The sequence below is a fragment of the Danio rerio genome, chromosome 15 (genome assembly GCF_052040795.2).
Source record: "Danio rerio strain M-AB ecotype USA chromosome 15, GRCz13ab, whole genome shotgun sequence".
Lineage (NCBI taxonomy): Eukaryota > Metazoa > Chordata > Actinopteri > Cypriniformes > Danionidae > Danio > Danio rerio.
Genome location: NC_141035.1, coordinates 26,546,938 through 26,560,000, shown reverse-complemented (window position 1 = coordinate 26,560,000; position 13,063 = coordinate 26,546,938). Strand labels below are relative to the sequence as shown.

The 13,063-nt window shown below is 35.6% G+C and overlaps 1 protein-coding gene across 27 annotated transcripts in view; it reads left to right on the top strand.

The window, feature by feature from the left end:
* usp32 (ubiquitin specific peptidase 32) overlaps positions 1 to 13,063 on the top strand; it is a 92,104-nt gene that overhangs the window by 35,498 nt on the left and 43,543 nt on the right. For 19 of the 27 annotated variants that reach the window (XR_015509437.1, XR_015509436.1, XR_015509435.1 and 16 more), the window contains exons 6-8: positions 9,241 to 9,372; positions 9,627 to 9,734; positions 12,654 to 12,769. Coding sequence is in view for 8 of the 27 variants with exons in the window: in XM_087284190.1 (XP_087140316.1) it covers positions 9,241 to 9,372; positions 9,627 to 9,734; positions 12,654 to 12,769 (356 nt within the window). In the remaining 19 variants the exon portion in view is untranslated. Of the gene's footprint in view, positions 1 to 2,892; positions 4,148 to 9,240; positions 9,373 to 9,626; positions 9,735 to 12,653; positions 12,770 to 13,063 lie in introns of those variants that run through there. The other 8 variants (XR_015509443.1, XR_015509441.1, XR_015509440.1 and 5 more) reach the window with 1 other exon arrangement.

Here is a 13,063-nt window from a genome sequence, read left to right as displayed (position 1 = left end):
ATCGTAATGCGGGAAGCCTGTAATGCGTTCTGTTCTATCTATGCTGTACGACTCAATTGACAACCCATTTGCAAGTGACTAGGGTTGGGTATCATTTGACTTTGGTCAATTCCGATTACGCTTGTCGATTTTACACGTACCGATTTTGATTCTAATAGATTCAGTTTTCATTCCAATGTAATAAAAATCTCATTAATTTTTTTAAAGGTATCTGATTCTTAATCTTAAGTATCACACTCCAGAATTGGAATTGATTTTTGATTCTCAACCCTTCAAGTGTCCATTCTGTGACTGCAATAATATACTTTCAAAATGGCATTAGCAATATTTTTAAAAATAATTGTTTGTTGTTGTGTCTTTCTGCCTCTCTGTCTAGGTTTTAATTTGCTTTTTGTCTAATGCCGAGTTCAGACTGCATGATTTTAGCCCCGATTTTGGCTCGCCAACAGGTTTTGAGAAATCGGCAACAAATGCCTGAAATCACAGGCAAATTGGTGCTCATTCACGCGAGTAACAATAACACAACTATCAAAGAACTACGTGAACTATCAAAGATGTGATCTGAGAGAATCGACGATGATGACACTCGTGAGATATTTGGCATGCTGTCAGCGATTCAAATCACGCCGTGTGAAATGTGTTCTGACTGAAAATAACATTGGCGATTACCATAATATGCTATGGATTGAAAGGTTTTAAAGTGTTAGTCCATGGCATTTCGGGCTTTTGACAGCCAATGAGAGAACAGCATCCACTAGTGTGGGCATCTGCAGGCCAGCTGGAGGTTGGGGAGAAGTTAAAAGCGCTTATTTTTAGTCTATTTGGATTCAGTCTATTACATGCAGTGTGAAACCCTCTGTCGGCGATCCATCTCACGGTCATATAAATATGTAGCCTTATATGCCTTAACATTTTTGGTGTCTGTTAAGTTTTTAATATCAAACTGAAAATAGGGACTTCCTTATTTTATTTTTCATTTTATTCGTTAAGATATTGAAAAAATGTAGCCAGAGTGATGTAAATGATGTTATAAAGTACACTATTCCCTTTGAAGTTTTACTCGACATGTCCTTGAGAGTTTTTTTCCATATCAAACTTGCGAAGTCTGAACTTACAAGCAAACGACTCATGACTAAACTTTGTGTATAGGCTACTTAATATTGAAGAAAAACGCATGATTGCTGCAGCCACACCTCCGTTTTCAGATATCTCTGTTTTCCTCCATCCACACTGACATTTGAAATCCAAAACGGTCTCTTCAGCATTTCCAAAACACTCAGTTTTTGGTGTTAGAAAACTCCAGAGTAGTGTGTACTGAAGGCATAACCATAGAAAAACGTATGTATTTTAAAACAAAAACTTATTAGTGTAAACGGGGCCGGGTCACTGGTGTTCTAACAAAGAGCTGAATGAGTTTTAGAGAAAAGGACAGTATAGACAAAGTATATTCTCTCTGTCTGTCTGTATTGCTTTCCCTGTCTTTTTTTCTCTGTCATTTTGTACTTTCTGTATTGTTATAGCTGTCAGTTGGTCAATTTGTCTGCCTATTTGTCTACTAATAAGTTTATCTGTGTTATTCTATCCATCATTTATTCTATAGTTTCTAATATTGTTCTACATTTCTCACTCTCCCTCCTGATTTCTCTTTCTAGCATTCTGTTTATCGATCTGCCTGTCTAAGCTTGTGTGTGTTTGTGTGTGTGTGTGTGTCATCTTTTCCACTATAAAAATTTTTTTTACTGCCTACACTGAAAAATATATTCATTTCATTTACAAAAAATATTTTAAGATAACTGATTGCAGACATTTTATATGGGCTGAATTTAAACAAACAAATAAAATTTTGTAATATTCAACTTCATTTGTTTGTTTAAATTCAACCCATGTAAACTGTTTGCAACCACTTAACTTTAAAAAAAAAAAAGTAAATCAAATAAATCATGTTTTTCAGTGTTTTTTTCTTTCTGTTGTGCACAGTTTTGAATTGTAAATGTACAGTCACTGGCCACTTTATTAGGTACACCCATCCAACTGCTTATTAACGCAAATTTCTAATCAGCCAATTACATGGCAGCAACTCAATGCATTTAGGTATGTAGACATGGTCATATGATAATCTGCTGCAGTTCAAACCGAGCATCAGAATGGGGAAGAAATTTTAAGTGACTTTGAACGTGCCATGTTTGTTGATGCCCGACGGGCTGGTCTGAGTATTTCAGAAACTGCTGATCTACTGGGATTTTTAGCACAACCATCTCTAGTGTTTACAGAGAATGGTCCGCAAAAGGGAAAATATCCAGTGAGCGGCAGTTCTGTGGGTGCAAATGGCTTGTTGATGGCAGAGGTCTGAGAAGAATGGCCAGACTGGTTCCGGCTGATAGAAAGTCAACAGCAGCTCAAATAAACACTCGTTATAACTGAGGTATCCAGAAGAGCATTTCAACATGTCAAGCCTTGAGGCGTATGAGCTACAGCAGCAGAAGACCATACTGGGTGCCGCTCCTGTCAGCTAAGAACAGGAAACTGAGGCTACAATTTGCACACTCACCAAAATTGGATGACAGATTATTGGAAAAATGTTGCCTGGTCTGATGAGTCTCATTTTCTGCTGCGACACTCGCAGATAGGTTCTGGATTTGGCATCAACAACATGGAAACATGGATTCATCCTGCTCTGCATCAACGGTTCAGGCTGTTGGTGATGTAATGGTGTGGGGGATATTTTCTTGGGACACTTTGGGCCCATTAGTACCAGTTGAGCATAATGTCAATGCCACAGCCTACCTGAGAATTTTTGCTGACCATGTCCATCCCTTATTTAAGTGCTTTGAGTGTCTAGAAATGCTCTATGTAAATGTAGGAATTATTATTATTATTAATTATTATGACCACAGTGTACCAACTTCTGATGGCTACTTCTAGCAGGATAACGTGCCATGTTATAAAGCACGAATCATCTCAGACTGCTTTCTTGAACATGACAATGAGTTCCCTGTACTCAAATGGCCTCCACAGTCAACGGATCTCAATCCAATAGAGCACCTTTAGGATGTGGTGGAACTGGAGATTCACAATTATACCAAATTAGACCAAATTCTTTGAGGAATTCTTCCAGTACTTTGTTGAATCTCTGCCACGAAGGATTACAGCAGTTCTTATGGCAAAAGGGGGTCCAACGCAGTACTAGTAAGGTGTACCTAATAAAGTGGCCGGTGAGTGTATCTCTTTTTAATAATGCCAGGATATGTGAAAATATAACTGAATGAGATCTGCCTACCAAGATTGTCTCAGTAGGTAGCTTAGAAGGCTTTGAGATGTAGCCATTTATACCAGGCAGGAGCAAAGCAATATTGACAGGCATGTTCAGTTCATGAATTAAAACAGTAGCCCATGGCTTGCTTAAACAGCATACGCAGCAGTTGTTTGCCTTCGCCGTAAATCATTTGACATTATTGGAAGGTCAATTTATGTGCATTTCTGTGTATCAGTAAGATTGTGATTGATATTTGTCTATAACATATTTCTCCATTACAGAATGAATGCACAAGGCTGGGCTTTTCACTGCGTCACAAATCAGGATACCTATATGTACAGTTAACCTATTAGTGTTGTCCACAAACACAATATAGAAAGAAAGAACACATAAAAGCAAGTGATTATGCAAATGGATCAGTAAAATTAGAAGAAGTTTGCTTTGTCAACCGAGGACAGCTTTGGTTGTCTCTAGCCAATCAGAGAAGCTACATAGACAGCGCAGGGTAATCTGCGACCCGCTCCAGATTATCCTCTTAGCTCAGTGAGAGGGCTGTGTGTGTGCTGTCGGTGTGAAGCAGTCATGATCTGTGTGATCTGTGTGGCTTTATGGGTTCAGTCACTTTCCAGAATACGCCTCACACCAGGCCAAGTGCGAACAGGCAAGAGGCCTATACCAAAGAGCACACTGATGACCGGGTGAGCATTTTCTGTGAGAAAGAAAGGGAGTTGGATTGCCCAGGGAGATGGAGAGTACCTGTATTTTGCCAACATAATGGCAGCTTGTATGGAGTTCTCTATGGTACATGCCATATCTAACAGCCAGAGACGTGACATGTGCTGTGGAATATGGTATGGTTCTTCTGTTGCCACTCTGATAGAGTCGCTCCGTTAGGTGAGTACTGCTGTTTTGGAGGTGTGTAGTTCCCAAGGATAAATTTATTTGATTACAGATACTGAAATACAATAAAATTATCAATTGTTAATACCATTTAGAATGTGTTTTCTGCTGTAATGTATGGGTCTATTTAATTAATTCTTTTGATGACATTGATGAATTTTCAGCAGGATTAATCCAGGTTTAGTGTCATATTATCCTTCACAAATCGTTCTGCTGATGAGAAATAATATGCTAATCTGATGCACAAGTAATTTTTCTTATTATTAATGTAAAACTAGTTGTGCTGCTCAATATTTTCCTAAAAATTATGATCGTTTCACTTTCAGTTGAAAGTAAATATACAATGTTTATTATTAACGTTTATTGAAATCTTTTATTTAAATTAGTTGTTTAATTGAACTAAATTTGACATTTTATAACATTTATTGTACAATTTTTATATTTTAATAAGAGTTATTTTTTTGTCTTTGCTGATAAAAATGATTAAGTTTTTAAAAGATCAACTTTATTTTTATTTTAAACTTTAACTTTATTAAAATATACTTTACTTATTTATTAATATGTATGTTTTATTATTCAGTTTTTTATCTGATGCACAAGTCATTTTTCTTTTTATTAATGTAAAACCAGTTTAGGCGCTCAATATTTTTCTAGAAACTCTGATTTCCAATTGCAGTTGAAAGTAAATATACAATGTTGCAGTTGAAAATAAATATACAAATGTTGCAGTTGAAAGTAAATGTATAATGTTTGTTTTAATTAGTTGTTCAGTTGATTTTAGTTTGACATTTTATAACATTTATTATTAAATTTTTACATTTTTAATAACAGTTCATTTTAATTAAATCCGCTGCATAAAACATATGCTGGATAAGTTGGCGGTTCATTCCACTGTGACGACCTCTGAAAGCGACCAAGCCAAAAAGAAAATGAATTAATGAATTAATTTTAATTAAGTTTCTGAAAAAAAATCAACTTTATTTTTATTTTAAACTTTAACTTTATTAAAATAAACTTTATATCTGTATTAATATGTATATTTTATCATAATATTATTTTCTGAGCAATTGAATTTGCATTTATAAATATATGCTACATATAAAAATATGTTTTTGCTAACAGTGAGCACCATATTATGACAGCATTGATTAATCTTTGTCAATATTAGACAGTTCACAGTGGAAGGTTTATGTGGTATTGACTATCATTGTGTCTCAGTACAGGCCTGTCATTTTTGCTCCGTCATTGGATGTGCGATTTGTCGCTTCTTACAGAAAAGAAAAAGTCATATAAATGTGGCGCAAGTAATGGGTGAAATGGATTTTGACAGCTTGAAAGGCTCAACGGTAGCACACGAGCCTTAATGCATAGCTGGACAAGAGGAAATCACGGACCACAGCTCGCTTGAAATGAACCACATGATGCCTCATATTAAGATGTACCACAACAATCAAGCCTGTAAACAATCTGGATGAGCAATCCGTACGGCGCTTAATACGTATTATAGATTAGAAGTCTCTGTCCAATGCACAAACACAGAATAACACTCAAGCAGTTTTTCAGCTCCCTGCAGCCCTCCTCAACTAATTATTGTTCTTAATAATAACGCTGCTCTGAATTATGATAATTCTTGATCACTGCATTAATTACACGGCGCATTGTAATGAAGCTACATTTCCACTGGGAAATTTGTTTATGTGGATGCTAAGATGTGAAGCCTGTATTTACTCCACTGTTTCCTTTATGTCATAATAGATTTCCACTCATAACCGCCTCTCAATTGACACCGAATCATTGATCGAAATGTATGTCTGAAGGGTTCGTACCCCAATAAATCCCCTAAATGCTTGTTGTTTTTCCTTTCATTTTACGTCCCTCAGAAAGTATAGCCATTCTCTCCTAGAGCATTATAGGAAATAATGGCTATTGACCCAATCCTATCAGACTCCCAATTGCCCGTCAAACCATAGAGATTTAGCAGTGCTTCAGGAGTCTGAGATAACAGCGGAGATCCAGGGCCTGTTCATTAAGATGCCTTTCATTCCTGTCCCGAGAACCCCCCTAGGATATGCTTTTTGTATGGATCAGTTTGCTCATTTATTTATTTATGAAGTGCATTCACTAAAATGTATTGTGTTGTGGGCAATAAAGGCGAGGTAGGAGGAGTATAAAATAAACATCAGGCTAAACAAAAGATCAGATTTGTATTGCTGTGTTTTGACACTTGCCTTATGTGTGACGGTCAGTGTGGGAGGGACAAGAGCAATCCTATTAGCCTAAGCTAGAGATTATTGCAAAGCAAGAGAGTTGACCTGGGTCCTCTTAACCTCAACACACTAAAAGACTGGACTATATATATGGAGGTGCTTGAGTCATGCTTTCTCTTAGATGTAGTTATGTAATCGCTCATCATAAATGTTAATTATCCTAATGTCAGTCACCACAGACCACCGACCATGTCTTTTTCTACATAAATAATTTGCCTGAATATTAAAATTGTATTAGTGTATATGTTTCCTGATGTCATTACAAAGTTGAACGCTGTTATAATAAAAGGGAAAGCTCGGAAAATGACAAAATAGTGCTATAAAACTGTGGACTACAGGGGTGGTGTGTTTGAACTCTTTTTTTACTCATAAAAAAAAAAAACCCTGCTTGCCTTAAATTTTTAAGATGAATCAAATTAACCTTATGAGTCCATTGAACTTATGTTATGTTAAACTCACTAAAACAGCTCGCGTAACTTGTGAAATTAAGTTAGAACATGATTAACTTTGTTTAACAAGTAACAATGATCTAAAAACATATGCTAATCATATATTCTTTTTCATTCATTTAATCATTTTCTTTACGGCTCAGTCCCTTTATTAATCTGGGGTCGCCACAGCGGAATGAACCGCCAACTTATCCAGCATGTTTTACACAGTGGATGCACTTCCATTTGCAACCCATTGCTGGTAAACATCCATACACACTCATTCAAACACATACACTTTTTACAATTTAGCATACACAATTCACCTATACCTAGGGCCAGACAGAATCTGCGGATATTTTTTGCTATTTCTGCTGAGAATTTTGGTAAAAATCTGCGGATTTCTGCGGAGTTATTTTGGGATTATCATAACTAAAACCTTTATATGTGGAATAAAAACATTTTTTTTAAAACTTTTATTTAATGTTTAAAATGCAAATCCAATTAGATTCACTTCATTTGGTAAACAAAGCAAATCTCTCATATAATATCTCTACAAAAAGACCAAAAATATTACTTTACAAACTGCACTGTACATAAATCAGATGAACAATTTTATATTAGCCAATAATATTACTGTAACTAATTTAAAAACTGAATAAATATAGATTTACACACATTTACTCAAGTAAATAAACAGAATTAATGATGGACTAAAAATTTGCGGAATTCTACAGAAAATCTGCGAAATTGTGCGCCCGCAGATTCTTTGTGGGCCTACCACATGTTTTTGGACTTGTGGGGGAAACCAGAGTACCCAGAGGAAACTCAAACGAACACGGGGAGAACATGCAAACTCCACACAGAAGTGCCAACTGACCCAGCTGCACTCGAACCAATGACCTTCTTGCTTTGAGGCGTTCATGCTACCCACTGTGCTGCCCCCATATAATTCTTTACATATTACATATTAAAACTCCTGTCATTTTCACTGTAGACTAGTGTCATGTATTGTATGTAAATCTTTTGAGACACTCTTTTATGTGTTTTCCTTTTACGCGCTATAAAATATTGTATTTGAGGTTTGTGTAGGTTGATACTTTACCAGCATTATTTCAGTATATGTATTGAAATGAAATCTTTTGTATTATGTAAAATGTTGACATCGTCGTTGATGAATAACAGTCTTTTAAAATGATAGACAGCACATGATGAGTTTCTTGAGCACAGTATTTGTTAAAATCAGCATATTAGAAAAATTTCTGAAGAATCATGTGACGCTAAATATTTCTCTTTAAATTGCAGGAATAAACTGCATTTTGCATTACACCTATGATATTGGGAATAACTGACATTTTAATATTTAGTTATTCTGCAATATAAATAGAAGACTGTCTGATGAAGAGCCCGTGTGCTCAAAATGTTAAGTGCTTTTGTGCATTTTTTTCAATACAAATATATTTCACATTCATTATATTTGTTTATATTTTTACATAGATAAGGAATGCATTTGCATAAAGTAAAATCGGGGCTTAATTTGTGCTGGAAATTTGTTTACAAATTTGATCCGGCACCTCTGAAATCTGATCCGGCACCTCATTTTACCAGTCCCCCCTGTTAAATCCCCCAAGTCCTTACTTTCACCTCCCTCCTCTGGTAACTCGGGACCTCACAATTTTCTAATTAAGCACTGTATATTAAAAACAAATTTTAAGCACAAATTGATACAAAACAACTAAGTAACAAGTGAAATAAATAAACAGAATTTAAATAATCAAGTGTAAAATAGCATTGTATACAGTGGTCAACATTTGAAGTGGATCCAAACCTTTCATCAAAGTTGTCCTTGGACAATTCAACAGCACCCCTTCACAGGATAATTTAGAAAAATGTTTTTGATCCACTTTAAATATATTGATTGTATAAATAGGTACAATAGATTTGTGTTAAAGCTATATATTTGATCATTTCTTGTGCCTAAATGGTTTAAACTTAAAATCTTTCAGTTACAGGCCTTAAAAAGCTTTCGCTTAATTAGGGTTAAACTTTGCATGTGTTCTGAACTTTGATTTGTGGTTATTTGTAATCCCACCTTGGCATTGTAGATCCTGCGATGGTACTATTGCAGATTTCCACATTGCTATATCGATGTTCGATATGATTTTAATCAGAAATAACATTTCACAATTTTGTTGTTGTTGTTGTTGAATATTTGTTGTTTTGATTAAATAAATGCAGTGTTGGTTAGCAAAAAAGACTTAAAAAATACTCTCAGCCCTTAATGTATATGGCACTGATATTCAGTTACACATGTACTACATGCTTAACCGATGCTTGACACCGTGTAATTATTTCAAAGAGAATCAGATTTCTCGTGTTTCCTTTCTTGCAGTAGAAGAATCAGACATTATCGACTTGGAAAAACGCTACTGGCTGCTGAAAGCTCAATCAAGGACAGGCCGCTTTGATTTGGAAACCTTTGTCCCGCTGGTCTCGCCCCCTATTCATGCATCGCTGAGTGAAGGTAAGACCGAATTCATTATGCCAATTTTAAAAGCTTCTCAAATGGATTGAGACACACATACGCACCCATCCACACACTCCTTGTATGCTTTGAAAACATTTGCGGTACCCAGGAAAGTCACGCTTCATCTTATTTTAGTAGAAGTGCTTTTCCGCTTTTGAAATGTATTGGATCATTTGTGATAAAAGATCTCCAAAGAATCCAATTACTCATTCTGGCTAATCTAAACACTGACATTTTCTCCCATTTGCCAGGCTTGTTTCACGCCTTTGATGAGAATCGGGACAATCATATTGACTTTAAGGAGATATCCTGTGGGCTCTCAGCTTGCTGTCGCGGCCCAGTAGCGGAGAGGCAGAAGTGTAAGCTTTTTATTATTGCTTATCATCCTCTCTTAGCTGTTCACCCTATTTCAAGGCAGATGCAGGATTATTGTGGATGTTAGAGGACTTTTTTAATGTGCATAAATAGTCTTTAAAATTTGTATTTAAGCTTAGTTATAAATGGAGAGCACAGAGAAAATATAAAAGATTTATATATGTTTTTTTTTTTTATTTCTTCCTTTTTTAATAGATCTATTTTCTTACTGCTGTACCTTTTGCATATTTGTATTTATTTTATCTGTATTGCTGTTAATGGAGGTGTGAACCTATACTGGTCTCACGGTTTGGTTCGGTTCGGTTACCATTATCATGCCTTTGATTCGGTTCAATTCGATTTCTCGGTGCATCACAGTGCAATGACGATGCTTTCCATATACAGTGTTATATTTTAGGGGGGAGGCTATAACAAGCTCTCTGTATAAACACACAGACACACAGCACCACACTGTCTCTCATTCAAACACATACACAAACATAGACAAAACCAAACAAATAAACCAACTAACACACACACACACACACACACACATTTAAGCCCTCCCAACAGGGAGAGCTCGCGCAGAGCGGAGCAGAAAAACTAAAAAAAAAAGAAGCACTTTTCTGACGGTCATTTACTGAGAGCTCCTCTCAGCGCAAGCTCTCCCAGCTAAACACATATTGCGAGGGCTTAAACGGAGCAGTGCTCGTAATGTTGAGCGAAAAAAAAGAAAGACAGCTGTGAAACAAAACCAGATTTGTCTTTTTGTAGGAAACACACTTTAGATCTTTTTAGAGTAAGAGGTTTTTGAGTTATTGCCGTCTATAACTGAATGTGTGTCAGGAATATCGAAAACAAAACCAACTGAACCACGCTCATTTCTGGCACCCCCCTGGATATACAGCGCCCTTAGCATTTGCCTATGGTGCCTATGCCACGGGCCGGCCCAGAGTTGGCTGAGTGGTGTAAATACTTGCGCTCACCTCCCTCGCCACAGAGCGCAAAGGAGATAAATGACGTCAGTACATAATAACCGGTTAGGATTATTACTGAACTGATACCGAATTGTCCGCATCTGCATCGCGGTGCACCGAAGAAACAATTAATTTTGACACCCCTAGCTGTTAAGTTTTATAAATAATGTTATTTTATATTTCTTCTCATTATTATGATGATTTTTATTTATTTTTTATTTGTGTATTTGACCTAAATATTGTTTTTAGTGCAAGAATTTATTATTGTACTGTTTGATTGACAGAGGAAGAAAATGTCAACTAATTTTGTTTTCTGCTGATAGATTGGAGCAATTGATGATTCTTTATATTTAATAATGTAACTTTCTAACTATTATGCATCAATATAACACTTAAACCTAAATATGTATTTCTGTCAAACGTGTATATATTTTGTTGTCATATGTCATAATGTTTGCACTTAAGATGATAAATCGCAAAAAAAAAATAGGTGACCCTGGAGTGCAACACCATTCTGAAGTTGCATAGATATATTTGTAGGAATATCCAATAATACATTGTATTAATCAAAATTATATAATTATTATTATAATTAAATTATATAATTATATATAATTTTTCTTTAATGTCACAATCCATTAGAATGTTAGGTGAAGATCATGTTCCATGAAGACATTTAGGAGTGTTTTCACACCTAGACGTTCATTTCGGAACCTGTCTGATTTGCACAGTTTGTGCGGTTTGTTTGGCTTATGTGAAACCCACAATCACGCTCGGATCTGCACCAAATCAATTGGTCTGAGATGGCCTGAATGAGGTTGTCTCGGCTCGATTGTAGTGAGAAAGCAAGACAAACCAACGAAGTAACGAACCACTATATAACAGTGTATTATTGTTATGTAATAGCCATATATACAGCTATATGAAGAGAGAATTATGATTAGAGCGGGATGTTATTCGTACCGATAAGTGTTTCATGTCGAATACGAAACCTAAAGCATGCTGAAATATTACTACTATAGGTGCTGTTTATCCATTAGGAAAATCGACCGAAATTACCATCTGATATTTTTCCAAATTTTGATTTTAAAATATTTTGTATTAGGCCTATTGTTTTGTTCATTTCTGCATTGACACCTCGAAAGAAAGATCAACATTAATCTGCTTCATGATCTTACTGCAGTCCCAGTTCATCTGTTACTTCTTTTTATAATTTAAGCCTATATAATGCATACTTTTAGCCAGTGTTATTAAATAGATTGTTTGATTCAATAGATTAAAGAATCCATTTTTACAAAGCTTTATAACTGAAATGAGGCTGTATGAGAAAGTCTTATCTCTCTGGTTTTGGCTTGGTGACAATTTCGGTGTTAAAATTAAACTGCACCTTGTCGTTTATAGTGTCTCAGTTCTCATTGTCACAAATGAAAACTATGACGTATGAGAGCAGAATCCGTTGCTTTGTATAAAATAAACCATGGAACTCTGACCAATGCGAGGTGAGTTTAGTTGCACGTGACTTGTTTTAACTATTTTGGTCTGTTTAGAAACTTTGCCATGTGAAAGTGAACCACACCAAGAACGAAAATAAACATAGGAACAATTTTCGGAATATAACAATCGATGAAAAGCACCATTGACCAATGGCATTTTGATTAGTAATTTGCATTACTAATAGCCTAATTTAGGCAACTTTAAAATTTATTTTCCTAATATTTAAATTTCTTTTAATCCTCTGATTCCAGATTTTTAAACCATTCTATCTTAGCCAACTATTATTATATTCAAACAAACCATACATTAATAGAACATTCAGGTGATCCAAACATCTCAACTTCTGAAATTTTACCTTTACGACTAGTTTTGTGGTCTAAGCTCTCATATTAAGTTTTCCTTAGATGATTTAAAAGCTTTCCATCTACATCTCTTCTTTATTGTCTATTGCAGTTTGTTTTAAAGTGTTCGACGTAGATCGTGATGGAGTTTTGTCCAGGGACGAGATCCACGAGATGGTGGTGGCGCTGCTGGAGGTGTGGAAGGATAACCGAACAGACACTCTTCCTGTAAGTGCAGAGTAGCTTTTAACCTGCTTTTACCTCTGCAGATACAAAAATAAGCCTGTGTAGTTTTAGCTGTTTGGTTTTGTTGCTATACAAATGAATGTGTCTAGTATCTGTTCACATGTATGTATATGCTTATGTGCTGATTAATGCAAATGAGATGCAGTCATGTTATTGCGGTTATGTACTGATACGGGATTATACATTTAAATGAAATTCACACTGATTAATCATTATTGATTTGTGCATTCTGAACTGTCATCGTGGTTCTTGCATCTACTAGAGACCTTTTTCCAT